Here is a 27,968-nt window from a genome sequence, read left to right on the forward strand (position 1 = left end):
CCGGGGGCGCCTTCTGATGACATCACGGGGGCCAGGGCGATTCGGCCCCGCCCCCTCGCCGGTGAGCGGCGCGAAGCCTCGCGAGATCTGGGCGCGCGGCTCGCTGAGGGGAGGCGGTGGCGTGGCAGGGGGTGGCGGGTGGGGAGCGGCGCCTCGCACCCCCCTACTCCTGAAGGGGAGTTTTCCCCTCCCCACACCTAATAAAGGTGTCTCCCACCGCCGCTCCCTGAGGCACAGGTCACCCTCAGATCCGCACGGCTCTGTTGTTGAGGGGCGGGCAGCTCTTGCTTTGTTGGGGACAGGCTGCAGATGTAGGGCTTTCTTTATGGTTAAGGCAACATGGGGAAAGTGGGCTGTGCAAAAAGTCAGCGAAAAGCTTGGTAATTACCCAAGGTGCAGCGGATGCGTGGAAGAAAATTTGTGTGAGCACGTGGGTCACAAATACAAACTGCTCCAACAATGGCAGGATTAACTTCATTAATACAAATGTTTATTGTGAGTAGATACAAGGAGAGCCGGCAGGAGCAGCCGAGAACAAATTTTTACCTCATAGATTCAGGCTGAGAGGTTTTTCTCCTGCTCCGTTACACAACTGAACCTCTGTTCAATTTGCTTACAGAAGAGGGGGGTACGTGTTAGGTGGAAAGGACAAGGAGTGTAGAGCGAGCTGTGTAAGCCAACAAAGAATTATTAAAAAACCTACTGCAGACTTGACAAGCCTTTAAATGATTTCTAGAAAAAAAAGCATATTCATCAGGTAGAGTTGCAACAAGAGTACACCCCTGTAATGCATTAGTACTCAGCTGACTGTATTTAGTATTTTAAAAATATAAAGCCAAGTAACATTTTCTAACAAAAGCTCCTTCAGGCACCTTCTAAAGAAACATTTCTTAATGTAGAGTTACATATTTGCCGCCCAAGTTTTGCGTGTGTTAAGAAGGGGTTTCCTTGCTTTAGAGCTCATGAAGCTGCACAAGTGTCTCCAAACGCCTGGAGAGGCTGCTGTCCTTTAAGAGTTTTTCTGTGGAATTTTGATTGTCACCTAGGAGAAAAAAAAAAAAAAAACAAAAAACAAATAAACAAACAAAAAAAAAAGTCACAAGTTATTTTCCTGGAGACAGCGTTCAGTTATATGCACTTGAAGGCCAAGAAGCAGCAGCATCCTGCAGAAAAGAACCAAAACCAGAGGACAGTACATCCCAGTCAGACTGGGACCACCTTGGTCTGGAGACCTATTGGGAAGGCTCGAAGAGAGGGAAGAGAGGGGGAAACTCGGAGGCTGGGCCACAGCATCTCTCCAGAGATTCTGCTGCTCCTTGATGGTGGGACAGCCCTTCTGCCTTGTCTTACAGGACATTACTCAGCCTTCGGTGACTGGATTACCTAATACCAGGAACCTTGGTCTCATGGACCTGGGGGCATATCAATTCGGGTTGAGTGGCATTAAGTGCTGGTGATCACTGCTCACATTCCTGCTTTTGAGTGAATGGGCCGAGCACCCCCAGCACATGCTCTTCCTGTTCTCCATAAAACAAACTCAGGGAGAAGTCTGCACACTTACATTCTTTACAGTGAGGAACAGCTCAACAGTGCCGAGCGGTGCAGGGAATCGGTAATGTTAGGTCACATATCCTTGTTCTCCTCAGCAGTATAAAGCAAGGCTAGCTTTCTGTTTTAAATACAGTTACGTGGAGTTGTGTTTGTGCTTACTTCAGATGGGCAACTCCAGTTTTGTTTTTAGAAGGAAGAATTGCAACTCGTAGGCCAGCCTACACCAACAAGCACAAATACAATCTGGAGCTATGGCAGGGGGTTGGGAAGTCCGTGGACACACAGATACTCACATTTTTCACCTCTATATATGCCTCCAGACCATATTCTCCCAGCTCTCGCCCATTCCCAGAAGCTTTGTAGCCACCGAATGGGGCTTGTGCACCAAACACATCATAGCAGTTTATCCTGAAATGGAAACCAAGAATTAAGCACTTCTAGTTTCACAACTGTTTCATGGGAGAGCCCTTTCGCAGCAAATGGGCATCTCAGCTGTTTACAGCACAGGGACAGCTGAATTTCTAGGCAGGATTTCCGTATTTCTCAGTTCTCTCAGCCAATTCATCAATACTGAAACCTTATCACCCAGGAAACAGAACATCATCAAATCGATTCATGTCTCTTGTTATGACAGGACCAAGCATCCAAGTTGCCACCCACACCACAGATATCAAAAGCACCTACTTGTTCACTCAGTACCATTAAAAAAAAAAAGATAGTAAGATACTGGATCTTCAAAATCTCTTGTGCTAAAACAGTAAACTGGTGTTTGGTGTTGCCCTCAGCACAGCCTCAGAGCACAGAGGAACATCCACCACAGCAGCCGAGACCACACAGACGTGCTCAGTGATCTGATGGCTTCTGGCCCTACAGCGGGAGCATGGAAGTTTAACAGACCTAAATTCCTAAATTTTACCAACAGTTAGCATTACAGTTGAAGGTCTGACACTACATTCAGTGAAGTACATGTAAAATTGGATCCAAAGTAGGGACAAGCTATCAAAGAGCAAGCTTAATGAGAAATGGCAGCACACAAGGAAGCGTCCAGCAGCTCAGGGAGAAGGAAGCTCACCAGACTGTTCCAGCTCGCAGGCCGTGTGACACATAGTTTGCTTTGTCAAGATCCTTTGTAAAGACTGCTGCTGCAAGGCCGTACTTGGAGTCATTTGCTCTTTCAATGACTTCCTCAATTGTTTTGAATTTCAGAATCTGCATGACTGGCCCAAATATCTGCAAAATCCAAACACAGAATGTGAAAATTGGCATAAATTGATCGCAGGGGAGGCTGTGGTTGACGCTGGAGTTACACGCGTACGCTAGAAGACACACAGGACATCAAATTCAAAGTATCACTTCCTGCATTACGAAGTGCCCAGGATGTAATCTGGAGGGAAGTTTAATGTGGTAACTTTCTAAGAAGCAGCAAGTTTTGCAGCTCACGAACATCCAGTGCTTGCAGACCCGTGGTTTTTTGCATCAGAAGGGAGAAAATGATGAAGAAGCAAGAAGCTGACAGACATGACGGCGCTGCGGGTCTCACCTCCTCTCTGGCAATCGTCATGTTGTCCTGCACATCGCCAAAGACTGTTGGCTGGATGAAATAGCCTCTGTCTGCAGCAGGGTTGCCACCACACAGCAGTTTGGCTCCTTCACGCTTCCCAGTACTAATGTACCCGAGGATCTTCTTAAACTGTTCTTCATCTACCTAAGAGCCACGGGGACAGACAGATCAGCTTCGCTTTTACTGGGGGTAAAAAAAGATTCAGCTGCAACCTGCTGTGCATGAGACTGTGCTCTAGCAACTCCTCATTTCACCAGACTGCCAAGCTAGCTTCAAAGGGAGGTGATAATTTTTAAATGCCAGCATCAAGTGGAGGTTTTGGAATAATCAAAACTGGTAATTAACTTCTCCCTCCTGCACAAGCAAGGAGATAATGGGCACAGTTTGAATGAGATTAGGCTGAGAGAGTTGGGGGGGTTCAGCCTGGAGAAAAGAAGGCTCTGGGGAGACCTTCGAGCGGCCTCCCAGGGCTTAAAGGAGGGACAGGAAAGGTGGGGAGGGACTCTTGATCAGTGGGTGGGGATAGGATGAGGGTTTTAAACTGGCAGAGGGCAGATTTAGATTAGATTTAAGACAGAAATTCTTCCCTGTGCAGGGGGTGAGGCGCTGGCCCAGGGTGCCCAGAGAAGCTGTGGCTGCCCCCTCCCTGGAAGGGTTCAAGGCCAGGTTGGACGGGGCTGGGGGAAGGTGTCCTTGCCTGGGACAAGGGGTGGCACTCGGGAGGCTTTAAGGTCCCTTCCAACCCAAACCCAAATTCTATGATTCTATGACTCTATGATTAATCAAGAGACTGAAGGATACCTTTAATTCTAGTCTACTGATGCACAATGACCCAGGACTGGGACTATTTAATGAAATAACAGTTCAGGACATTTCTTGCTCTTACCTGAGGCCCCTGTTCAGTTTTAAAGTCAAACGGGTTTCCAACCACCCTGGACTTCGCCTTCTCAACACTCCTCTCCACAAACTCGTGATATATATCTTCCTGGACATATGTTCGGGACCCAGCACAGCAACACTGCCCTTGGTTGAAGAAGAGGGCAAAATGGGCTTGATCCACAGCCCAGTCCACTAAGAATGGGGAGAGGAGAGAAAACAAATATATAAACAAAACCAACCAGAGTCAGTAAGTGACTTCTTCTGAAGAAGTATCATGCAGACTGCCACAGTATCAGTGATACAAAGTCCTTTCAGTTGACAGGCTTTTTCCATGCTTTGGTAGGGCAGAAGTTACGTACAGATTTAATTAGTATGAGGGTCTATCAGAGCACACCATACTAGAGGAAAAAAATCTAATCTGAGGCAGATTACAGTTCTCATTTGAAATTATCAGGTGGTTAAGGACAAGTTATTTTAGATCTAGAGGTATTTCCTTCCTTATTGCCATATAAAAGCGTGTGTGTTGGCTCATCAAGATCAAAAATGAGTCTATATGCAAGAGATGAGGGAACCAGAACTTCGTAAGACTGGCAAAAGGTGGTACACACTAAGAGAAAGAGAAAGAAATGAGAACAAAAAGTGGAACTAAGACTGGAGATACTGAAACAATTCTAATTTGTAAATAACTGAACTTCTTCGCAGCCCTGGGAAAGAAGTAGGAGTGAAGAAGTGCCAATACACAAACAGGGCAGCTGCAGCAGGAGGCAGAGAGACCTCACTGGGTGGGACCAGCCAGCTGGTGTCAGAGCTGGAGCCTCACACAACACGGCAGAGGTTTCCTTTCCCCCCACAGCTCTGCGTGCAGCAAGCCAGCGTAAAAGGTACAGATCAAATACTACGCTAGCAGGCGCTTACTGTCTGCATCAGACATGATTATATTTGGACTCTTCCCTCCAAGCTCCAGTGTCACCCTCTTTAGGTTACTCTCTGCTGCAGCCTTCTGGATCAGATGCCCAACCTGCATCACAAGAAGAACGAGTATTAGGAATTAAGCCCTTCATACAGCAACACCTGGCAGGGCAGCTGGTTTTAGATCTCAGTCAGCAGTTAATAATTATCCCCTCGTTGTCAGGGCTTCAAGGGAACAACTGAAGTCCGTCCAGAGTTTCACCCCTAGTAAAAAGCAGCTCAAGGGAAACAATATGAAGTATTCTAAAGAGAGCACCTAAAAAGAGTCTTATGTAAAGTAAGAATAGATGTCACGCTCTGAATTCAGCTGTTGCGTTTAAAAAAACCTGCAGAAGGCAAGGCACCTCTGGGATTTTACACAGAAAAGGTATTACAGCAATGGGAGATCCCAGGAGCCAAAAGGTTAAGGTACTCCCTTACCTCCGTGGAGCCGGTGAAGGCCACTTTATCTACATCCATGTGGGACGAGATGGCAGCCCCCGCAGTGGGCCCGTAGCCGGGGATGATGTTCACCACACCTGGTGGGAATCCAGCCTGCCGGTTCACAGCAGGAGACAGCAACGTTACTCCTTTTAGAAATCACAGATTTCACCCACCCTCGCTTGTTAGTAACCCTTCAGTAGGCCTTCCTTTTCTACTTCCTTTTAATTTCCCAGGTGTTTATAGTTTTAATGTCCTGGTTATTGTGAACCATACAACTCCTCTCCCCACCCCACATCCTAAGCATAGTTTGGGGCTAGGTACGTTAGCTTTCTCATCACCCTAAAGTCTGTTATTTAACTGAACCTCAAAGAGTCCTTTCCTAATCAAGATTTATGTCCTCTGCATACGCATTTGTAAGGAGAAGGGAGGTTTTTTTGCTAAACCAAATGCTAAGATAGCCAAGACAATCCAGCCTTTCTTCAGATCAGACAGCTCTTCTCTGTCCCTGCCACACACCCTCTGCAGCTCCCCAGTTTGGCTGTACCACACCGCGCTCCAGCAGCGACAGCGAGGCAGCGGATGCCAGCCCGGCCTTTTCGCTCACCTCTTTGATCAAATTAGCCACATAGAGAGCACTCAGCGGGGTTTGCTCTGCCACTTTCATCACAACCACGTTGCCGGTAGCCAGGGCAGGCCCCAGTTTCCATGCTTGCATCAGCAGTGGGAAGTTCCACTGAAAAACAAGGAGGCATTTGCTGCTCTGGACTTGAAAGTTTCCGATTAATCAGTAAGTAACCACCGAGCTTCATTCAAACCAGCTGCAGCACCCATGGGAGCAGCCTTTGATCCTTCCCTAGCTGCTCTGCAACATTGGGCTCTTTTTCAAGCACCGCCTTCCGTCTGTCCAGGAAAACCATACGCTGAAGTGTGAGGTCTCTCAGTACCACTGCAAAACCCCACCTTTTTTGGTAATTCATCTTTACTGTCAAGTTTAGCCATTAAATGTTCTTTTTGAGGCATTCTGAAAGAAAGCCTGTTTGCAATGACAGGGCAGTGCACACAGGCCAGTGAGGCATTTACATTCAGGTCTTGCTCAATGCAAGTATGAAAAACGTGCAAATACTGTATGCAACAATCAGCATCCAGCTACTCCTATAAAGAGGTCACACAGATCATTGTATAAATATTGTTCTTGACAAACCCCCTTGCTACGCTTGCAGTTACCCAAATAAGATCATGTACATATCGCTGAATTTTGCACGCTAGCTCTCTATTTCCTCATCACACAGAATTTGGGTTTTAATGCTAGGTAGTAATTTAAACTTAATTGTGGTTCTGAGACAGATAACTCCTATAAAGGTGTTTAAAATCTATTTTTTTTTTTAATCAGCATATACAAAGTAAATCTTCCACAGAGCCCATGAAATCAACAGGTAGTTCAATACTGCCAGAGCAAAGTAACAGCCTGCCCAGCTGATGCAAGCATAACTTTCTTTACCACTGGAAGGAAGTAGTGGTTAGCAACAGATAATACCTTGCATTTTAAGACAACTCTTCATGGTAACACTGAATTCTTGAAAAGCTGCAGGAACTACTGATACATTTTACTCACCGGGATTATCTGTCCACAAACTCCCACTGGCTCATGTCTTGTGTAACAGAAGAAGTCTCCATCTAACGGGATGGTTTTGCCGTGGAATTTATCTGACCAGCCTGCAAAGTATCTAGCAACAATAAAGTTTTGGTCACTGAATTTCAAATAACAAGTCTCCTGTCAACAGAAAATAAGAGATACGTCCTCCAGCTATTTGCTTTCCTCTCTTCTTCAGTCACTCCATAAAACACATACCAATACAAGTATTTCCCAAACAGGTGATTTGAAGAATGGGCAGTAAATACAAACATTTGTCTCTCCCGCCATTGCCAGCACTTTGCATAATATAAATTCTGTCATTCCTGTGCTGCAACACAGGTCACCTCTATTAGTGCGAGTCCTGTATATAGCAAGAAAGAAACATATATAACAAAAATCCTTTGGGAAGTCGCAGGAGTTACAGCCTTATTCACAGCAAAAAAATAAAAATAGAGGAAAACAAGGTGCCTGACCCTGCTGCGGGGTGAATGAAACCATCCAGGCCTGTCACCCCAGCGCTCGCATCGGAGCCGTTTGGTCTCTGCGCGAGCAGAGGTTTGGCTACCCCGCGCCAGCTGAGGACACGCATGAAGCAGGGAGCGTTACTGCATCATCACTGCAGCCTCCGCCCCTACCTGAGACATTTGACTACCATGTCCAAATCCACCAGGTAGGAGATGGAGTACGGTTTGCCATTATCCAACGTCTCCAGCGCCTGCAAAAGACAATGAGAATGCCTGAAGAGCAACGCGGGGAAAGTCACATGTATAGATTTAGATGCAACTCTCCGTTTGCGACTCAGATCGGTTCTGCACGTTGGCCATTTTGCTTTCAGCTTCCCCAAAATGACTTCCCCATCCTTCGTAGCGCTCTCTCACGGTTTTAGCTGTGGCTACAGTCCCCCCCCCACCCGACAGGCCCAAACCCCCGTGTCTGCAGTCAGGGACCGCGGCAGAGAGCTGCGCCGCAGAGCGCGATACGCACCGCCAGGTAAGCCCGGTCCCTCTCGATCAGGTCAGCAAGACGATTCAGCAGCTTCCCCCGATGAGAAGCATCCATCCTCCTCCAAGGCGAGCCCAGCTGGAAAGCCGCCCTGGCTGCCTTAACGGCCTTGTCCACATCTGCCTGCAGAGGATTCCACACAGGAGGGTGAGAAAGCAGTACCCAGCCCCACTTCAGTCTCTCCCAGTACAGCTGAAGCCCTCCCCAGTCTCCAGGAGAAAACCGCCTCCAGCCAGACGGCCCAAGCAGCTGCTCCAGCCAGCTTTTCCGGGGGCAAGAACTCGCAGCCTGCGCCCACGGGGAAGAGGGAGCAGAAGCAGCAGTGAGACAGACGAGTGCAGCAGCTGTGCAGCCTCCACCTCTGCCTGCACTTGTGCTCCCTGGTATTTCAGCTATGCAGGATGCAAATATTGTCAGGTTATTTCCACAGTGTCACCTGCCGGGGATATAATTGCATCCTAGAACAAGGCATAGAAAAAGCTCTAGAAGGGTGCTTTTGACATTCTTTCAGGACTTGATTTCGCCTAAAGCAGTTTCTTCCTCGATCAGATATCTCCAATTTTGTCCAGTCAGGGCACTTACTGGTTTCTAGCTGGTTCTCTGTTCTGGCTTGCTGTAATGGTCCTGCCAGGACAAGCAAACAACTAAGGGTTTCCCTCACTCACCCCTCCCTTGGGGAACACAAACAAGTTTTGAGGCTGTAGGAAGAACCCAAAATGGTGGGAAACCCCACCTCAGCTCTGCCACGGACTCCTAGGAGGGCCTTGCGCAAGGCATGGGATGGTTACATGACTCTATTCTCCACCATCTCTTTCTCTTTTTTTAATTTCCTAGGGCTGGGGACGGACTCCCACTGCATGTGTACAGCAGGAGGGGGCTGTTGAGAGGAATCCTGACCATTTGTCTCTGGGTCACTCCACCAGCACAGCACCCACAAGACCACGAAGGACAAGTAGTCAAAGAAGAACATAAGCATCACTCGCTGTGGTATTTGGACAGGTCAGACACTTACTACTGCAAACAGGGCACTCAGCAGAGCTGCCGTAGTGAGAGATGAGTTAGTGTCTGCCTCTGCGACCCCCGTGTACCTGCTCATGCAGAAAACCACCCAATCTCATCAAGAGAACATTTTACCTTATCGCCCTCAGCAACGTGGCAGATAACTTCTCCTGTTGCTGGATTGATAGAAGGGAAGGTTTTCTTACTGACAGCATCGTGCCATTCATTATTTATGAAAATCTGCAATGAAAAAAGCAAAACAGTGTTAAGGTTCAGAGCCAGGCTTAGGGGAAATCAGTAAGAGCTGTACTTGTTTGATGGCATCCTGGCAGGCTGTTTAATTAAAGGCTCCAAAACTGCACCGATATGAAGCAGATATTTAGCCTAAAAGTACACAGCAAAAGACACAGCCTCAAGTTAATAAGAAGAATTCACATCTCAGCAAACGGCTCGTGAACTGGAGGCAGTTCCTGTCCCAGTAGGTCCCTGGAAGCCTGGCTGGAGCTGCGCAGGGACACCGGAAGCCTGAGGAGACCCAACAGCAAGAAAATGCTCCAGGCACAGACGATACAGTTGATTTCATACACAGCACTGGAGTTTTTGCAACATTTCCCTCATTAACTGATTTTAGGTTCCCTGTGTGCCATTCCAAAACGGAACCAGGTGCCAACAGCAGCTTTTCACCACCTCTGTTTTTTTTTTTTTCCTCAGTAAGGGCAATTTTTTTTTTTTTGGGTCTGGTCCAAGAGAGGGTCAGTGCAAAGATCGTGGTGCTGGCCCAACGCTCCGCCAACCACCAGCAGCCTTGTCACACTGGGGAGAGGAATGCCAGATCCTCCACCAGCACCTCGAACAGATGATCGGACGGTGTTTTCCCCAGGGCTGCTGAGCAAGGAGCACAGGGTCTAACCTCTGCAGACAACGGCACCTTCCCCTCCCTTCACACGCCTTCTCAAGTGGTTTTCTCCTGGGGTTGGTTCTCCGGATGGCTGCGGTTAGCTGAAACACCCGCCGCGTTCAGGATAACGCCCGACCGCTGCAGGACACCCGCCTTGTGCCTCACCCCGGCTGCTGCACTCAGACTTGCTTTTTTTCCAAGCAGATTTCCTACAACGCAAGGCTTTGGGCCCAAACCTCCAGCTGCTCCGGGGCCTGCCCGCCTCCGCATTAAAGCGGGGTGTCCTCAGCCCTTGCACCCCACCATCCCGGCGGTCTGGACAACCCACCCGAGCCGGGGACCCCCACGCCCAGCTGGTTCCCGGGGAAGCCCCCGCCGGGGCTGCCCGTGGGCTCCGGCCCCCCGGGAACGGCCTTACCTTGTTGCAGGCGATATCGGGGTGCGGGTTGGGCGCCGGGATGGGGGAAGCGGCGGCCGAGAAGGGGGCACCGAGCCGGGCCGGGCCTCGGCAGAGCCAGGAAGCGTTCAGCGCCGCCCGCAACATTCCGCCCTGCGCTGCGGCGGGCAGCGGGCACGGCCCCCGCTGCTCCGGGCCGGCCCCGCCCCGCCCCCGCTCCGCCCCGCCACGCCTGGGCTCGGTTCTGCCTGCAACAGCCTGGGCCGGGTCTAAGCGGCTTGGCCCAACTCGCTTGAGATCGAATTGGTTCGGTTCAGCTCCGTTCGGGCCCTGCAGCTCGGTGCCGTTCGGAGCAGCTTTGCCGTGGCTCAGCTGGGAACAGCTCAGATCAGCCCTGCTCGGGTGGGCGCAGCCCGGCTCAGTTAGGATTACATTGGCACGGTTTGCTTTGGCACGCCAGGGATGCCTCATGGGTGTCCAGCACCGGCACTGACTGCCCCTGCTCCTCTCCCTGTCCGTGCCCAGGGAATTTTGTACAGGCTACAAGGAGGAGAAAGGCAAGGAAAACCAGAAATATCTCCATTGCGCTTGTTAGTTTTGCAGGGAAGGTGGTGTGACGAGGTAAACGGTCGGGGACCCCTGGTTACCTGGACATGCTGCTGTTAGCATGCACACAGGAGTCTAAAAAAGAAACCACTGTGTGTAGGGGGAGCGGAGCAAAGCCAGCAAAGTACTTGCACAACAGGAACACTACTCGGTGCTTACAAATGAGAGGCTCCATAAAATTGCTCCCGACAATGGCTAAAGGCCTTTTCTGCTTGTTTGCTTAAGAGACGTGCAACTTCAGCGTGCCAAAGTGCAGATTCACATGCAGGGAACAGCGCTGCTCTCCAGTTATCATCGTCATCACTGAGGAAGCCACAGACCAAAAATACAAAGAGTTTTTAACCTCCAAAGTAAACCTGTGGGTAATTACCCTGGATCTGACAGCACCTCTTTGGCTCCTTCAGTGATGGGTCTCTGAAGGGTAACTGGGGGTAGATGGCTCTGGTTTACTAAAGGCGCCAGAAAAATTGTAGAATATGCCAATTCAAAAATAGTTTAACCTGCTGTCCAGGAAGACCCAGGGGGGTAGCACAGTGGTAGTTCCTGCATCTGCAGTTCTGCAGGCATTTCACTCAGGAGGGGAATATCAGCCCCGTTTTGCAGGGAGGAACCAGCAGAGAAGCAAAGCGACTGCCCAAGGTTATCCAGCAGGACTCAGATTAGGCTGCGTGCTTCCTAAATCAGCTGAAAAGAAATCCTCTTGCGCTGGATCTCAGCCTCTCTCGTCCTTGGCTGCCCATACTCCCTGGAGGGTGCTCGATTCCCCGTTGGTGCCCCAGACAGCGGGTCCTGGGCAGCCCCTGGGGAGGTGGCACTCATGGGGACCGCTTGTTCCAACACGTTCTCCCTCCTATTGCAGACCTGCATGTGTTAAACCACTTTTGGGAGATGCCAGAAAGACCTGTTTTACCTGCAGAGACGAGCCTGTGTGCGGTGGATCTCCCAGAGGGACCGGGCCAGGATGCCTGTCCACAGGGCACGTCTCAGAGCTGAGCTCTCCACCCCGGCCTTGCTCCAGCCTAAGCTCCCATAGCACGTCCTGTGTGTCTCCTGCTGATACCCAGAGGGACAACCAATGATTTTAAGCATTAGCCCTGTGCTAATGCTTTTACTCCCCTTGAGCAGGACCCTTCCCTTCCCTGGGGTTTAGCAGGCAAACCCAGCAGCACTACAATCACGTGCAACGGAGGAAACACCTTCATGGCAAACTCAACTCTCAACCTCAAACTCTCAACCCTGCAAAAACAGGCTGGGATTAAGCCTGCCTGAAAAATGAGACGGTGGGAGGCGCAAAGGCCAGGTGTCTGCTAGGAAATCATCCCAACTGTGTGGGCTGGGCAGATCCAGGCTCAGACAGTCTCCCTCCCCCTTTGCAGCAAAGCCAAGCGAGACAGAATTTCACCCTGGAGCCTGGGAGAAATGAAAGCTCAAATTACAAGGCTTCCCGACAGCTCTGTGGCACAGCCCCAGCAGATGGACGTGGCTTTGTGAAAGTGAAGCTGTGAGGCGGCGCCTGCGCTGGAGAAGCTGGAACAGAACTCAGAGAAGTGTGCCCATCACTTTAATATTGAATTAATACTAGATTATACGTAAAGAGCCCAGGAATTACCATGATTGTTCCCACATTTCTCCCCTTGGTGCTGGCCTGTGTGAAGCACTGACAGCCCCCATTGATTCAGTCTGCGTCCTTCATGGTCCCCAAAGAAACCCAGAGAGATCCACCACAGTCAGGGGACCATGGAGTCCTCCCAGTCCCTCCCAGCTCCAGGGGCCAGGCATTGCCTCAGCTCCGGAGCCTCCCCTGAAATCCTTGAGGAGCTGATTCAATTCCCCTCACCACTGACTGTAGTCCTTCTAGCATCTGCAGATAGCGTGCTGAAGGAGGAGAGACACCCTGCTCCATTCTCTTTATTCCCCAAACAAAACCCTGCACCACCACCCACTCATTCCTGACCCCAAGGCTGGTATTGACTGCCTGCAGCCCCATGATCCAGGGACAGATTTTGCTCCACACCTGTGAAGCCTGGCAATAAAGGCACTGAGTCCACAAACGAGATAACAGCAAACAGCTCTGAAATCCAGAAGCTCTCAGGCTGCTGTTAGCACGATCTCTCCTGTGCCAGAGTGGCTGGTTTAGTCTCATGTCCAAGGCTCCCTGGCGCAGCAGCTAGTGGCTCAGCTCTGGTTTGGAGAGCACTGTGCTGTGAAGTACGCGGGACCTTCCGCCAGACGTGGAGCTTGGGTCAGAGTGAAGCACCGGGCTGGGGTCTGCGCTGCTGAGATGCTCTGCTCCAGAGACCTGTGTGAGGGTGAGATCAAAGCCCACACAGGGTAAGTCAGGGGCTGCAGGACCAGGGAAGGACAGCAGCAAATACCCCAGCCCCTTCCAAATGCCCTGAGGAACGCAGTGCTGGGAAAACGTCCTCCCCTGGGATACCATAACAGGAAAAATCACCCCTTGTGCTCACGGGCCCTAGCCTGCAATGCCTCATTCCTGGTGTGGAGGACACCCCAGAAGGGATGTGTCACTGTCTTGCTTTATTTGGGCCAGCGAAGGGTCAGATGTTAGGTGCATGTGTCTGCTCACTGGGCTATACTGATCCATGGCCTGTACAATCATTGTCAGAGCTGCTGCTTTGGTCCTGGCACTCTCTGCCTGATGGAAGAGGACAAGGCACATTATATCCTCCTACATCCCCCTACCCTGGTGCTGGCCCCTTCCGATTGTTCCTCCCCAGGCCCGACGCTGGTAGTGCCGCTGTGTGCCCAGTGCTTTGCCCAGAAGCCCTTCTGCTCAATCTGAAAGAGAAACTGAGCTTTGCCCTGCTCCTCTGGAGAGGATCTCCCCAGAGAACCGTGGGGACGGGCAGCCTGGGGGACCAGCGTGCAAAGCCTGCTGGCTCCCCACGTGGGACGTGGCAGGGGCAGCCCAGACGCCGCCCTGGCCAGCAGAGAGTGCCTCAGCCAAGGGCATCTCTCTGCCAAGCTCACTGGGATGAACCTTCCTCACCCCAGCCGTGCCAGCTGGCGCAAGGCAGGCTCACCCTTTCCCTTGGCCCTTGCCGAGCTTTTGAGCACCTTAACAGTCCCAGGCCAGGGCTACTTAGCTGTTTTAACACTCCACTGCATTATCTTTCTGCTGCCGGCAGCAAAACTCCTCCCCTGGATTTCACAACATGCTTCCACAGCAAAGGTTGACAGTGCAGGGATGATGCCAAGGGAAAGAGCAGTGGGATGGACGGGGAGATGGCAGGGATGAGGGGGCTCTGTGGTCCCCCAGACAAGAAGCAGTGTCTCCACCACAATCCCAAAGCATGGAGTAGAGAGAGAGTGGCAATCCTGATGTCTGTGGACTTGGCAGCTCTCTCCCCATCTGAACAAGAGCGCTTCGAAGAAGGGCAAGGAGATCTGCTCATCTCAGCACCTCCAAATTCCCCAGAGCCGCTGCTTCCCCTCCCTTTCCACCTTCTCAGTGGATCAGCTGCTAAGCACCCTGAAATGCTGGGGTTTGCTGGTTTCTGCCAGAGCGCAAGGAAATACTTTTGAAGGGCTGAAAAACAGATGGGATTTTTTTTTTTTTTGGCAGCTAAAAGGCAGTTAAGTAACCCACTAGAATTCCATAATGTCACTAGAATACATTACGAATATAATCTCAGTAGCAACCCAAGGATAGAGATGTTTGCTTTCCTGACACACTCTGTGAATGATTACTTATGACACCACTCCCGGAAAATCTTTTTGCAACACCAGCCAGCCCAGAGCCATGGGTTCACTGAGCCGTGCCGTGGCCACCAACAGCACAGGGAACTGGAAGCAGAGAGAAACCAGACAGTTTGCAGAGCCTGGGCAGGGAACTCCGGTGTCCTGATACCTGCACATTGACCCGACCCGCCTTGCGCTGGCAGAAGGAAGAGACGTGCAGTTAAAACTTTGAGAGCTGATGCTGTTCCCATCTCTGCCACTGAGCCACCCCGGGACCGTGGGCAAGCCGCTTTGGCAGCTGGTTTCTGCTTCCTCGCCACCAGACCAGGAATAACCAGTGCCCCTCCATTTTGAGGGTTTAGGGCTGCAGCAGCAGCTGCGCTGCATGGGAGGGCCCGGGATGGTGGCAGGGCCAAAGTCCAAGTGGCATCTCAGAGCCTGCACTGCCAAGGGCCTGGTCACACCGGACTTATCACTGGGCAGGTGACTTTGCTGACGGGGATGTCTGCAGGACCAGACCCTGCCAGGAAGAGGAGGATAAAAGAACACAAGGGAGGAAATGAAGCTGTGAAGGTGCAAGCCGCTCCCTGCCCTGCCTGAAGGATCTCCCAAGGAAGTCCCAAGAGGGACTGTTACAAAGAGAATTAACTTATCCTTTCCCACACAGGCAGCAGCGAGGCTTTGCCTGACAGGGGAAGGGAATGAGCAAGTGCTGGACTGGCAGATGTAGAAAAGCCCAAGCCCAGCCAAGCTCTTGGGACCCCATCAGCACTGATGGCAGGACCTCAGTGGAGAGGCACCAGCAATTACAGCTGGGCTGGCATTCATCTGCTCATCTTGGGTGTGCCAGCTCCTGAAATTGCTGCTTCCCAGAATATGAACTCCGTTACTCGAACGTAGCCAGCACTGGGAGCCTGGCCCCCTTTCTCCAAGCCACTGGTCTCTCTGAATGCCAAATGTCTGACATGATATATAGTGAGGGCACTCAGAGGCATGGCACAATCCCCCAGCCTGGTGCAGGAGCAGCAAAGCAACTTTAGGGAGGAAGTCATCTCACCTTCTGTTCTAGAAGAGGACATGGAGCCCATCTGGGCTGGGAAATCAGAAAAGCCCACTGGATGGCCGTGATCTTTTCCAGCTTGCAGTAAAGACCCTGGGCCACCCCCAGCAGGCTGGTGGGGGGAGTGACCAGGGGGACTTTGGGCACAGGAGCTGCCGCAGGACGTGGGCAGGTAGCACAGCCCCTGCTGAGGAATGGCCCTCGCCTGGCCCAGGTACTGTAACGTCGTGTGAGAGGCTTTGTGGTGGGGAGGCTGTCAAACACCCGGAATCCTTCTTTTATGGCAAACTCCCAAGCCAGGTCAGCCACAAACTCTGCATCCTCCGAGCTGCTTTCACCTGGGGCTGGCCTCTCTGGGGACAAAAGAATAGGACAGTTTTGTTTGAAAGAGCTCACGCTATGGAGTCACATCCCAAACAGTGCCACGTGCCCTTGTCTGGGCCAGCCCAGCAGGACTCGGGGAGGCTCCTCTCTAAGGAATATGAAAATAACATCTTGTTTTTCTCTGATAAAGACTCTCAGGCCAGACCTGACGTATGCAGATAAACAGCACTGAGAGTTCACACCACCTCCCTGCTTCCAAGTCTTTCTGCCAAGGCTGGTGCTTAGTTTGGAGGTCTGAGAGCTCCACCTGTAGGACACGGCTCTGAGCTCTGAACTCTGGCCTCTGCTCAGTTCTCCCATGAAAGAAAAGAGACCACACAGCAACCTCCGATCAACACAAACAGCAAACGGGAACAGACCTGACCTTGCATCAAGCAAAAAGCAGCCGCTGGGGAAGTTCCCCACATGTGCTTCCCCTTCTTTCTGTTTGCAGGACGCAGCTTGACCACCCAGTGCAGCCTGTCTGAGAGGTTACAGCAGCCTCACACCCTCCAGAGCCTGCGTGGCAGCAGGGAGGGAGTTCTGTCCTTTACAGGACACTCTAGTCCCATCCCTCTTGTCTACACACAGCAATAACTCGCTGGACGATTGCTTCCAGGTCACTCATATCCAAATGTAGAGATGAAACAAGATCGCTCATTTCGAGCCCTTATTTCCCATAACAGCTCTATGCTGAAAGCACAGGACTGCCAGACAAGCCACGTTTTGCTGTAGCACCTGAAATTTTGGAGCTCTCAAGATTCACAGCCAGGAATGCCCAAACCCTGAAGCACGTGCTGCCGGTTTGGCCTCTCCTGATTCAGTGTGAGAGCTCTCCCCACGCTGGCGCTCGTGTGTCTGTGCTCTGGCTGGAGACCTGTGCAGAGCAGAGCTGCTGTGGCCAGGTCCCTCACCTGCCAGGGAGCGTTTGTAGAGTCCCTGCAGCATTGCAGCCAGTCGGAAAAAGGCAAAGGCCATGTAGAAATTCCAGTTCTCAGGGTGCTCCACTCCCATGTGGCCATAGTACATCTGGGAATATTCCTCTGCCGTGGGGACCCCCAGGTGCCCCAGATTGCACTTCCTCAAGCCTGGAAAACATGAAGAGGTGACAGTGAAGTAGCAGACAGTGAGGAGCGAGGAGCTTTCTAGGGATGCCATGAGGCTTGTGGAGCAGCGGAGACACCTGCACCCATCCAACACCTGCACTGCTGCCATGCTGTTTCCATACGTAATGATGGGGGTTTGGCACCAACCCACGTAGCTGAAATGCATACGGGGCAGTTTTCTTCACTGGGGTGAGATTGTGAAAGCTGATGGATCTGATGGATCTTCCTCCTAAACAATGGAGTAATTTTCCTCCCTGTTTACCCCTATATTGTTCTTTTAAACAAGCGTATAACTTTGTGGGCAAACCCCTTCTGGGCTGGTCTAGTTCACAGCTTTTCACCCCAAAATTATCACCGGCTTGACAACTGAAGTGAGAGGGAAAATAATCCAAAATAATTTTTAAACACAGTTTGGCAAGCTGTGAAGCAGGGCCCTTCTCTCTGGGGCCATCCCTGACATGAGTGCTAACAAAGATCCAAGTGCATGAAGAGGGTGACCATTCCAACCAGGCCAGGGAGCGCATGGCAGAGCATCTGCCAAATGGGTGGCAGGTACGAAACAAACCGGGGATGGGGCAACCATGGCACAGTGATAACTGCACGTGCAGAAAGATGTTTCTACCCTGGAGGGATGGAAGGTTCTTCAGGGAGGGGAGAAAGGGCAGAGCAGGGAATATGGTATGAGACCCACAGCCCTTTGCAGCTGCAATGAGCCCAGCTGTCAGCTGAGCTCTCTGGGCAGGAGCTAATCTGGTTTTGAACTCTGGTTCCTCTCTCCGTGTGTCAAACGTGACTTTGCCCCTCTCTGTACCTCTCAGTGCATTAAAGTGAGGTGGCAGGAAGTAGGCCATACAGTTATTCGCCAAATCAGAGATGGGATCTCCTAGAGTCGAAAGCTTCCAGCCAAGGACAGCAAGGACTTCTGGCCTGTCTGGATGAAAGACCAGGTTGTCCATCCTGTATCAGAGGGAAAAACAAATCAGAGAAGTTTCAAGCAGGGGAAAAAAAATCCCAATGCTCAGCAGCAGCATGTGGTTTCCAGTGCTCTTCACTCTGAAAAAATTGCTGAGCCTTTGGGAGGCTACAAAAGTGAAAAATTAATTTCTGCAAGCATAGGTCAGAGGACTAAGGTTACTGAATAGTGAACTCCCTGATTAATTATGAATTGAATTGTGCTTTGAAGAATGAAACAGTTATTCAGGGCCTCAGATCATTAACAGATGTTACAGGAGAGGCCAGCCAAAAAGTGGAGCAGGCAAGTCACTGTACAGAGGGATCTTCTGGTCATTTCAAATGTACATAACTCCAGGCCCTGCACTGTCATGTGCTGTAGATTATACATCATACAGTCTTCATGAGCCCCAGGAGAGAGCAGCAGCCTACTAAGGAGGAAACAGAGAGGGCAGCCATCCTGCCAGGGTGCAAAGAGCTCGCCAGCTTCCAGTCACGCTGGAACTGTGTGCACTAAACCTTGTGGGAAGGAGCCTTGGCAGACAGGGTCTGGCAACGCAGAAGTAGCTCTCAGCATCCCTCACCTCTGTCCCCAGCTACCACGCTCCTGTGTGACCTCGCCCGTGACACTGGCAGGTTTTGCCATATATCCCACCAGCCACCTAAACTCTTTAAGCACCAAATACCATTAAGAAGATGGACCAGGACTGATTTCTGAGTATTGAAAAACCAGCTGATGATCCTCCGGTGTTAGACCAGTGATTGCAGTGGTTGAGTGAAGAAACTGAAACACCAGTGAGGCAGCAAACTTGGAACTGGGTATCAGGAGTCCTGGCTTTCAGTTCCTGCCCCTAGTTGCCCAGATTTCAAATGGGCACTGCTTTAAACTGCTACAGATCAGTAGGCAGATGAACGCTGGGGAAAATGCAAGAGCTCTGGGTGAAAGACAGCACCAGTCAGGGCTCTTGGGATATGTTTCTTGTGGAAGATGTGAAGGGCTTCTGGCCCTCTAGATCTCTTTACCTGGGGGGATGCTGAACTTGACCCAGAGCCCAGCTTTTGGACTGCTCTGAACCTGCTGCACCAGCCCAGCTCAGCACCTCTGTGGAGTTTGCATACTGCTTTACACTTTCTCTGCCTTTCTACTGCCTGAGATGTGCTCCTGGCCAGTGCTGTCAGCCAGGCAGTACCTGAAATCACCATGCACAACTGTCGTCTTCTGAGATTCAGGAAAATGCAGAGGCAGCCACTCAATGAGTCTCTCCATTGCTGGGATAACATGAGTTTCCATCACTCGATACTGTTTTGTCCAGGTCTCAACTTGCTGCTGAATGTAATTACCTGTAGCAGAGGAACAAAGGCTCTCAGGGAAAGGGACTGGCACAAAGAGGCTTCAAAAGAGGTGCACAAAAGCTGCATGCAGAACGAGTCAAACAGCCAAGCAGATCTCAGTCCAGCACCCTGAGATAGGCTCCAAGAGTTTAACTGTGGTTTTCAGGGGTCTCATACATTCTTAACTGGGCACTGGAGCTGATATTCTGGTGGAAGTAATCAGATCCTGCACAAAATGTAACTTTTCCACCAATTCCAAGAAGCTGAGATAGCTCTGCAGAGAGACTGGATGAGCTGAGGAAGTTTGGTCAGAGATGGCAGTAAACTAGTTACTCCCGCACCCACAGTGCAGCTCTTGCTCATGGCAGGAAGCTCAGGGGACTACTAGTAGGAAACACAGACCTGGAGGATCTAAAGCAGCTCTCCACACCCTCCCACCACGCTTGGGGATTCAGACATCTTGCTGCCCATCTTCATTTTCCCAATTGTCCCCCAAGTTTGGCCCGAGTCCTGTACCTGAGCCTATCTTTTGAAATGCTGATACACAGGAGAAAAAAACAGTGATAGAGGATACATAGCCTTCTCTCACCATGCTCCCCGAGGTCCTCCAGCTCGGCTGCTCTGAGATCTACACTGTGGATCTTGGAGAGGGCTTGACTCATGGCAGCATAAATAGCCCTGCGCTGGCTAGGCTGCAGTGCGGGGAGGGATGCGTCGCTGTAGACAGGGCCAGCACAGTACTCCATCAGGTAGAAAGGCGTGCCAAGGGTGCTGGTGGAACCGGTGGGTCTGAGGTGAATCCTGCTCCCTCCCACCCCGCAAATCTCCCCCCACACCTCCAACGTGTCCCCGGGCCTGACCTGCACGGTGAAGAGCATCCCCAACAGCACTTGAGTGCTCAGAACCAGCTGTGGCTGGGGCTCCAGCCCAGCTCAGGCTGCCAGGTGATGGCACATGGCTGTGGCAGGATCAGTCCCGGCCCCTCCAGCCCCAGGAAGCTGAAATTGGGGCCAGGCTACACCACCAACCACCCCCCTGCCTGCCCTGCCACGGGCTCTGAAGCCAGGCTGCACAAACACCATGAGCAGCAGGCGCGCATTTAGCTGCAGTGCAGAGACTTTATCGACTTTATCTGAGCGAGGCGGTGCTGACTGCAGGCTACGCAGGGTGTCCTGGTCACAGACTTGCTGCTATTGCAGCTGTAGATCTTGGGGCAAGTCTGAGGTCTGGCAGTGAGAAAAATCACCTCCTTGTTGGAAACCAGAGCATAGTGAGTCAGCGGGAAGCCCTATAACACTGTTTTATAGCAGCTTTTCAAAGGAAGATAGCATTTTGATTAATTGTTAAAATAAGGACACACCTAAAATGAGCCAAATAAAACTGTTACTGTCCTTTGAACTACTAGAGGCTCCTCTAGCCTGAGATTGGGCAAACACTAATTACACCAGTGCACTTTGTGAGGTCTGGCTCCTTCTTCTCTTCTCTCCTTGCCTTTGGGGAAATCTGGCTGCAGTTGTCAAGCAGAGTGAAAACTGAGGGACAAGATTACCTTCTGTCCTCGCAGAGAGCAAGTACAGTGGGAACAGGAACACCAGCCTTAGAGAGTGCCTTCAGTAGCCTGCCAAGGCGAGTTAGAGCCGTGTCAGCACAGAAAGGCATTAGGGAATTGATACTGGAACTGCGTTGTTGCTAGGCAGACACACAATATTAGACTCCTGCGCTCAGTTTTAAATACACTAAAATAACATGGTTGTGGGTAGGGGAAAGAAGCACACCGAAATCTTCAAATGGCTCAGAGCCCCGAGGCTTATCTGACACACTCTGGAAAACCCAGGGGAGATCACAGCTGCTCCCCCACAAGCGTCCTTTTGCTCCGCTGCTGAGGCAGAGACCTCTGGCACAGCAAACTGGGGACAGCGTGACCCCTCCAGCATGGGGCTGGCCCTTAGCTCGGCTCCTCGCTGCCCAGCTGCAACGTCTCTCCCACCTAAAGTGCCAGATGCAACAGCAAGCTCCTGCGTCTCTCAGCACTCTGGGAGAGCTGCGGTGTGCTCCGTGGGTTGGAAGGATCACCACGCAGGAGTGGGGAGGTACGTTTTTCACAGGCACAGGGTCCTACCAGCACGCTCAGCGCCAGCTGCAGGGCTGTTGCACAGCCTTGTCTCTCAGCCGGGACTGCTCACGCGAGTCGTAGCAAACAGATCACAGATTGGGATACGGAGCTGAGCAAAATGCAGGGGATGGCAATGTGGGAGCCAGGTATGTGTGATGGGGGAACAGAAAAGCCAAGGCTGGAATAGAGCACTGTCCCTAGGACAGGGTTATTTGGGATCTCCTACCACTCCTTCCCCAGTCGGCTGGCATGAGGAGCACAGATGTCTTCTCACCTGTATTCCCTTCTGACAGCAGGGCCTGGGGGACACAGGCTGTCAGAGGGCTCCTTCTTCAGCACTAACAAGCGATCTCCAAACTTGATGAAATAGGTCCGGGAAGACTGTCCGTGGCCAATCTGCTGTAACACTAGCGGGCCTGAAGTGTTGAGAGCAGAGGGTCAGCAGACAGAAGCGTGAGCTGGGATTATTTCTCACCACTTCCCCAAGATTTTACTTCCCCTTCCTGCTCCTGGGTCTGAAATCTCACTTGCAGCAATTGGCAACCTACATCTTGCTCCTATATCCTAAATCCCTGGGGAGTGTGGCAATAGCTCATAGATTGCTCACAGGCCAGGAATATTCCTGGCATCTCTTTGGAAACTTCTACACAATCCCTCACAAATGAGGAAGTCCTAAAATGTTGTTTCCCATTTCTGGGAAACCTGAATGGCTGCAACATTTGCTTGGAGATAAGGAGCCTTTAATTAATAATATTTTTCAATCCATCTGTTATATGATGGAAAGATCCAATGGCTCCAGAATATGCAAGCTGCAAAGCAAATAGCCCTGTGATACCTGTTGCGTGGTCACTGAGAACATTTCCAAGGTACTTTTGCAGATGTTCTTTTGAGATTTCCATGCTTGGTCTCACTGATTGAGTATATGGAACAAACCTTTGCAAAGGAAAACCCAGACAGGCTTTGAGCTCTTTGAGTGCTACTTCTGGATCATCGACCTGAAAGCAGGAGGGAGAGAGTAACACTAGGTGATAGTTAAAAGATAAAATTGCCTAGGGAAGAAAGAGCTCTGCAATGCGTTTATCTGTGAGCCCAATGGCACTGATCTAAGACACACAGGAATTCACAGATCATCCCCTGCCAACACGGAGCCCATTACCATGACCAGTATTTGCTGAGCCTCCCACCTTGGTCTCTGTCCTGGAGATGTACCTGTTACGGTGGCAGGGGCACTGTGAGCTTGGTCTGGGCTAAGAGCTGGAACTCCCTGTGCGCAGTCCAGGGGAGCAGAGTTCACTCTTCCCACTAGTACCATGCTTGTCCTTCCCCCAGTGGTCCCGACTGAAGTAAAACCCCCCATGCTCACTATCTCCAAAGCTGAGGGGTTAACCAGTCAGTTCCCAGCTGACAGATTCATGAAGCCCCAGAGCTTATAGAAATTTAATAAATATGTCTTATTTTCTCACATCAGGTGTATGTGGTTGTCTCAACCACATGGTTAGGATGGTTTAATAGGAAACAGAGGTTCGTAAAGAAGTGACTTTTCTGAGGTTACACTGGCTGTAGGTTTAGAGCCATGAATGAAACAGGGCCAGTGCAGATTTTGCCAGTAATCCTCCCCTCTAACCCCTCCATGTCCTGTAGGAATAAGGACAGGCTGAAACCAAAGGCTTGGCAACACTAATCCATCAGTGCCATTTGAAAATCCGGGGCCATTCACGTCAAACACAGCTTCTGGACTTAAAAACCACACGCAAAGCCGTCCCTGGTTGCACTGCTTTGTACCTTCACTGTTTTAATGCCAAGCTGGGCTGCTGTTTTTAGGTTCTGGCTGCTGTTGTCGAGGAAGATGGATTCCTGGGGCTGAACGCCCAAGCGCTCCAAGCACAGCTTGTAGATACAAGGATCTGGCTTGCGCATTCCTTCCCGATAAGGTTCAAACATCTACAGCAACAACAAATGGATTATGCATGAGTCTACTGTGACCACAAACATCTGTGCAGTGTTGGAAGTGGAGGATGGGAGGGTGGGAAAGAGACTGACAGCCTAATTAACGTGTGAAATAAAGGACATGGGGAACGGAGGGCGGAGAGAGCTGGGTAGGAAGTGATTCAAGTGACTGCATGGGTTGCCAATTGCCTTGGCTGTGGCTCTGTCAGCTCAAATAAGCTAAACAGGACCAGCCAGTCCTCATATGGAAGATATCCAACGAGATGTCACGATGTGGGAGGCTCGCTGGATGTCCCAGACCATGCTGAACCAATTGCTCAATGCTGTCCAAGAAAGCCTGGGATTGCACCACCTTCCAAATGATCTGGAAAAGCGGTGTCCTGGCCACATCTGTCAACCACACCAAGCTATCTGCACAGCAGCAGAGATGTTGACCATAACCATCTGCCCAAATTTGGATCTTAAGTCAGTGTCTGAATACTCACATTGCCCTCAAAACCATTAAAAATTCCAGCAGTATTTCACCCTTGCACTGATAGACACTCTAGGAATAGAAATGAATCTATTAGATAGATATAAATGCCAATGCTAATGGAAATCCACATTGAATTAATTTTTTTTTTCCCACTAATTACTGTGCAGTGCTGTTGCCTGCTGTTACAGAAGAGCTGTGCTGTATGAGTGATGACACCAGATAGGCCATGGTTATTAAAGTGCTTTGAAACAGTCTGGGATGAAAGTTACCACAGAGCATCACAAAAGAGCATCACTCCCCTAAGAGAACTTCATAGGCACTGGTGTCACTAGTATAATGCATAGAAAGCCGAGTCGATAATGATATAATGTTGACAAGATGACTTTAAACAGTCCCAGGTTTTAAATGTATTGATACACCTCTTCTTCACATATTTTACTGTCTCAAACAAAGCTATAAGACCAACTTAGGTCATGAATAAACTCCTGAAATTCAAAAACATGTGTTGGGACACACAAAACAAATTTTCTGTCATGCTGAGCCGAGTCCTCATAGCTGCCTGTTAAAGTGAAGCCACTCAAACCAGCCTCGAGGTTCGTGGCTAATCTTCTGCTCCATCTTCGAAAAGCGAAGCGTGCTGGGAAAGGGATCTCCGCCTGCTTGTCAGCTCAGACTGATCAGCATGGTGGGTTTTTTTGTAGCATAGAGGATACTTTGCAATTCTTTGGGATGAAACAAGCTTAAAAGAGTAAGGACTAAGGATAAAGCGGGCAGGGGCACTGGGAAATAACATTTATTTTTCTTGTATAGTGTCCCAGCTTCTAAGTCCTCTACCGACATCGCTACCTATGCCTGTTACACGTATACTTGTGGTTGTGTGGTCATTTTGCAATGAATTTTCAAAGCCATAAGTACCTGCCACTCACTCAGACCCTCTTCAAGGCCCTGTCACTATAATGAATTATGCCAGGAAACATTTTCACAGACTGTTAAGTTTATGTCTACTAACAGGTGCTGCTTGTTGCCATTCATTTGGTACCCGCACGTAAAGAATTTCAGTTGCTGCTTTCTACAGATTTAGGCACAGAAATGCATTTTGGAATTCATCCAGGCTTACCACATCAAAGTGCTTTCTCCAAAGAAAGCTCTCTCCATTCGGCAGGCAGAAGGTGCTTAGAAGAGCTGTCTTAAGACCTTCTGCACGGATACACTGTGCTGCTTCTGCCATTATGGGGAGCTGTTTTATCATCTCATTTCTGATTAAGTCCGAGAGAAAAGAGTCCACTGGAACACAGACATTTGCCTAAGAAACCAGAGAAACACCAAGAATGATAATTAGTCATAAATGGTTTTTAAGCAGGGAGGAAAATAAGAGTGTTTGGGTAGGCAGGTTGCCTGATCATCTCATCTTGCTGTCCTACTTCCTTTGGCAGCAGAAGGCAGTCAGTGAATCTCCCAGCTAAATTGCTTAGACCAAATAAACAACTGTTCTCACATTACTAACTCCACAGAAGCAGCAGCAGGCATAAAGGGCTGATTTGGGGAAAAAGAAATGTACTGGGCCTGTGCCTGCCATGGAATCAAGGCAGGTTAGAGGCAAATACTGCTTTACCATTCAGAAGGCAGGAAAGGAATCTGCATTTTAGGCTGAGCTGTTTCAAAAGGACCTCATCAAAAGGAGGATTCTTGCACTGTGTTCGCAGAGGGGCTTCTACTGATCTTAAGATCTTAAGGACCCTCCCCAGAGACCATGGTCTCCATCCATCCAGCATGTCCATGTACGAACTAACAGCAAAGGCCTTTCAGCTGGTCTCTGACTCTCTGACTTCTCATCTCAGCTGATCCTAAAGGTGTCTTAAAAAAAAAAAAAAGTTATGAAATATGCAGGAAGAGGCTGGTGAAGTGAAGGCAAATTCAGCTGACCATCCTGCCTGGGTACCAGAATGATGACAGCAGTGAAAAGTCTGCCTTGATCAGACAGCAATGCTTCCTAGATGGCAAATCCAGACCATTCCATCAAAGGATTTCTTTTAAAAGCTCCTCTTTCCTCACTGAACCATTACATTGCAAGATCCTATTTCCCTGCAGTCAGGAAGCACAAAGCGGGGGGGAGGAGAGGGGGATTGGGGCTGGCTTACAATCTCAAAGCACTGCTGTCCCAATTCCCGCAAAAACTCCACAGTCGTCAGCTCTCCTCTTGTGTACTTCAGAGAAAGACTATTTTCTCCTCCAGAGAGTATAGCTTGCTGGACGGTGCCGGCTGGAATACATTTCTGGGCCTCCCAATCTACACCAAGAAAATTAGGAAAGCCAAGAGAAAGCACATATGGCATCATCAAAACTGGGAAATTAGCTTGAAATTCTGCTGAGGTCTGATACGTTGACCAGCACTCATGAGAACTGACGTGCTGGACTGGGGGAATTTACCCAAACATGGAGAGAAGAAGTTTGGGCATTTCCCCAACTGAAGCACCTCACTTCTATTTTTGGTGCAGTGCCCTTGGGGTGAAAACACGCAGTTCTTGAAACATGCTGAAGGACTGTACCAATGTTGGGTGCTACCTGCTGGTGTCACTACAGGACAGTTTCATTACCAGGTGGGTTCCAGCCCTGACCTGGAGCTGTCAACACAGTTGCTGGTTGCTGCCAGTTCTAGTACTTCTGATGGCACAATGGCGGAACACCATTGTCACAAGTTTTTTAATATCTTACCAGAACCAGAGGCAGCTGACAGGGACACCTGAAGCTTATTTTCCCTCCATGCACAGAAACAATGGGAGCAGATGAGAAATGAGAATACACACCCATGGCTGTCTTGTAAGGGGACGGGAGGAGCACTCCGCTTGCATCAAAGATCACGGCTTTGTAGCGGCGCCATCCAGAACTACTCTGCCGGATTAATCCCTGCAGGTGCTGCCCAACCCCAGCAAAGAGCAGGTAAGGGCTGCGGGCAACGCTCCTCGGGTACATGGTGCAAACTGTGCGGAGGGTGTTAGGAAAATTCACAACTGGCCCATGCCAACTGGGGAGGGAGGCTAGGACAAAAAGTATAGAATTACAAAGAGTAAATATTTATTCATGTGCATGAAGCATCCCCGACAAATCAGGGCACCCCGAATGTGGTTTTACATGGGGTCTTTACGCCCTTCAAACATTCAGGTACAACACAATTTGACTAATCAGCAACAGGCACGCTGCTGTTCACTAATCATAGCAAAACGGCACAAAGCCACTGTATTTTTGCAATGTTCTTGTTGCTCTCCTATTGATCCAGATGTCCATGGAGTCAGTCTTGCTAGAGTTACTTATCTATGATGCCAGACAATACTAGAAGGGTTTCAAAGATGTGTTAGAGAGGCTATAGGATGCTGGTGTTATCTTGGCTACGCAGGGGTATTCTTCATCCTTCACAGACAGCCCTATGCCATGAAGCAAAGTCCTTATTTCCCAGGCTAGGCTGTGTTTTAGTTTCTTTTACTTAAGCATAAACCATACCAAAGCCGGGCACAGCCCTGAGCGGCAAGACACTGGCGTGGTGAGTGTGGGAGAAAAGGAAGAAAGAGTGTTTGTTTTTTGGGGGAGTTTTTGGGGGGAGGACACTTCGGCCTAAGGGGAGGTGGCCTGGTCCGGCCAGCTTGGCTGCGTTGCCACGGTAACAGGGCCTGTGAGTGGCACAAGCCTGCCTAGGCAGGACTGTCACCACCCCACCACCCCCCGTCAGTGTCCCAACCCTCCTCTCAGCCCTGAAGCCACCCTCGGGGACGCCGGGGCGCGGAGGTGCCTCCCGGGACCCCCCCAGGGCCTAGTCCGGGCCGGGCCTTGCCAGGAAGAGGGCAGGCTTCACCGTGCCATTTGACCCCCAGCCCCCTCCTCGCTCCCCAAGTCTCGCGAGAAAGCACCTGGAAGCATCGCGGGAAAGCAGCTGGAAATCTCGCGAAGCGTAGCCGGGCGCCGCTCGCAGCCCCCTTCCTGCGCCGCTCTCCCCGGCCGCCGGCTTTACG

General features: G+C 50.5%; 2 protein-coding genes across 3 annotated transcripts; both read right to left on the bottom strand.

Moving 5' to 3' along the window:
* Nucleotides 1-468: 468 nt before the first annotated feature.
* Nucleotides 469-10,544, bottom strand: ALDH2 (aldehyde dehydrogenase 2 family member). The gene is made up of 13 exons (XM_033008311.2): nucleotides 10,334-10,544; nucleotides 9,153-9,257; nucleotides 8,001-8,141; nucleotides 7,652-7,731; nucleotides 6,996-7,107; nucleotides 5,988-6,116; nucleotides 5,381-5,494; nucleotides 4,907-5,009; nucleotides 3,999-4,183; nucleotides 3,092-3,256; nucleotides 2,624-2,781; nucleotides 1,845-1,959; nucleotides 469-1,042 (listed from the first exon to the last, which is right to left on the bottom strand). The coding sequence occupies exons 1-13, from the start codon at nucleotides 10,457-10,459 to the stop codon at nucleotides 1,010-1,012; spliced, it is 1,566 nt and encodes a 521-aa protein (XP_032864202.1). The 5' UTR covers nucleotides 10,460-10,544; the 3' UTR covers nucleotides 469-1,009.
* Nucleotides 10,545-12,463: 1,919 nt separating this feature from the next.
* Nucleotides 12,464-27,947, bottom strand: ACAD10 (acyl-CoA dehydrogenase family member 10). Of its 2 annotated transcripts, none has more exons than XM_033008265.2 (14): nucleotides 27,867-27,947; nucleotides 26,772-27,002; nucleotides 26,106-26,254; nucleotides 25,085-25,270; nucleotides 23,328-23,486; nucleotides 22,381-22,540; nucleotides 21,820-21,961; nucleotides 20,982-21,050; nucleotides 20,022-20,203; nucleotides 19,291-19,441; nucleotides 17,961-18,106; nucleotides 16,958-17,131; nucleotides 15,678-16,033; nucleotides 12,464-13,217 (listed from the first exon to the last, which is right to left on the bottom strand). In XM_033008265.2, exons 1-14 carry the CDS (start codon nucleotides 27,874-27,876, stop codon nucleotides 13,086-13,088), a joined length of 2,247 nt encoding a protein of 748 aa, XP_032864156.2. In that variant the 5' UTR covers nucleotides 27,877-27,947; the 3' UTR covers nucleotides 12,464-13,085. The 2 variants fall into 2 exon arrangements, with proteins under 2 accessions (XP_032864156.2, XP_042661109.1); XM_042805175.1 differs by having other exon boundaries at nucleotides 20,982-21,110.
* Between the last annotated feature and the right edge of the window lie 21 nt (nucleotides 27,948-27,968).

The sequence above is a fragment of the Tyto alba genome, unplaced genomic scaffold (genome assembly GCF_018691265.1).
Source record: "Tyto alba isolate M040663 unplaced genomic scaffold, T.alba_DEE_v4.0 Super-Scaffold_44, whole genome shotgun sequence".
Taxonomy (NCBI): Eukaryota; Metazoa; Chordata; class Aves; order Strigiformes; family Tytonidae; genus Tyto; species Tyto alba.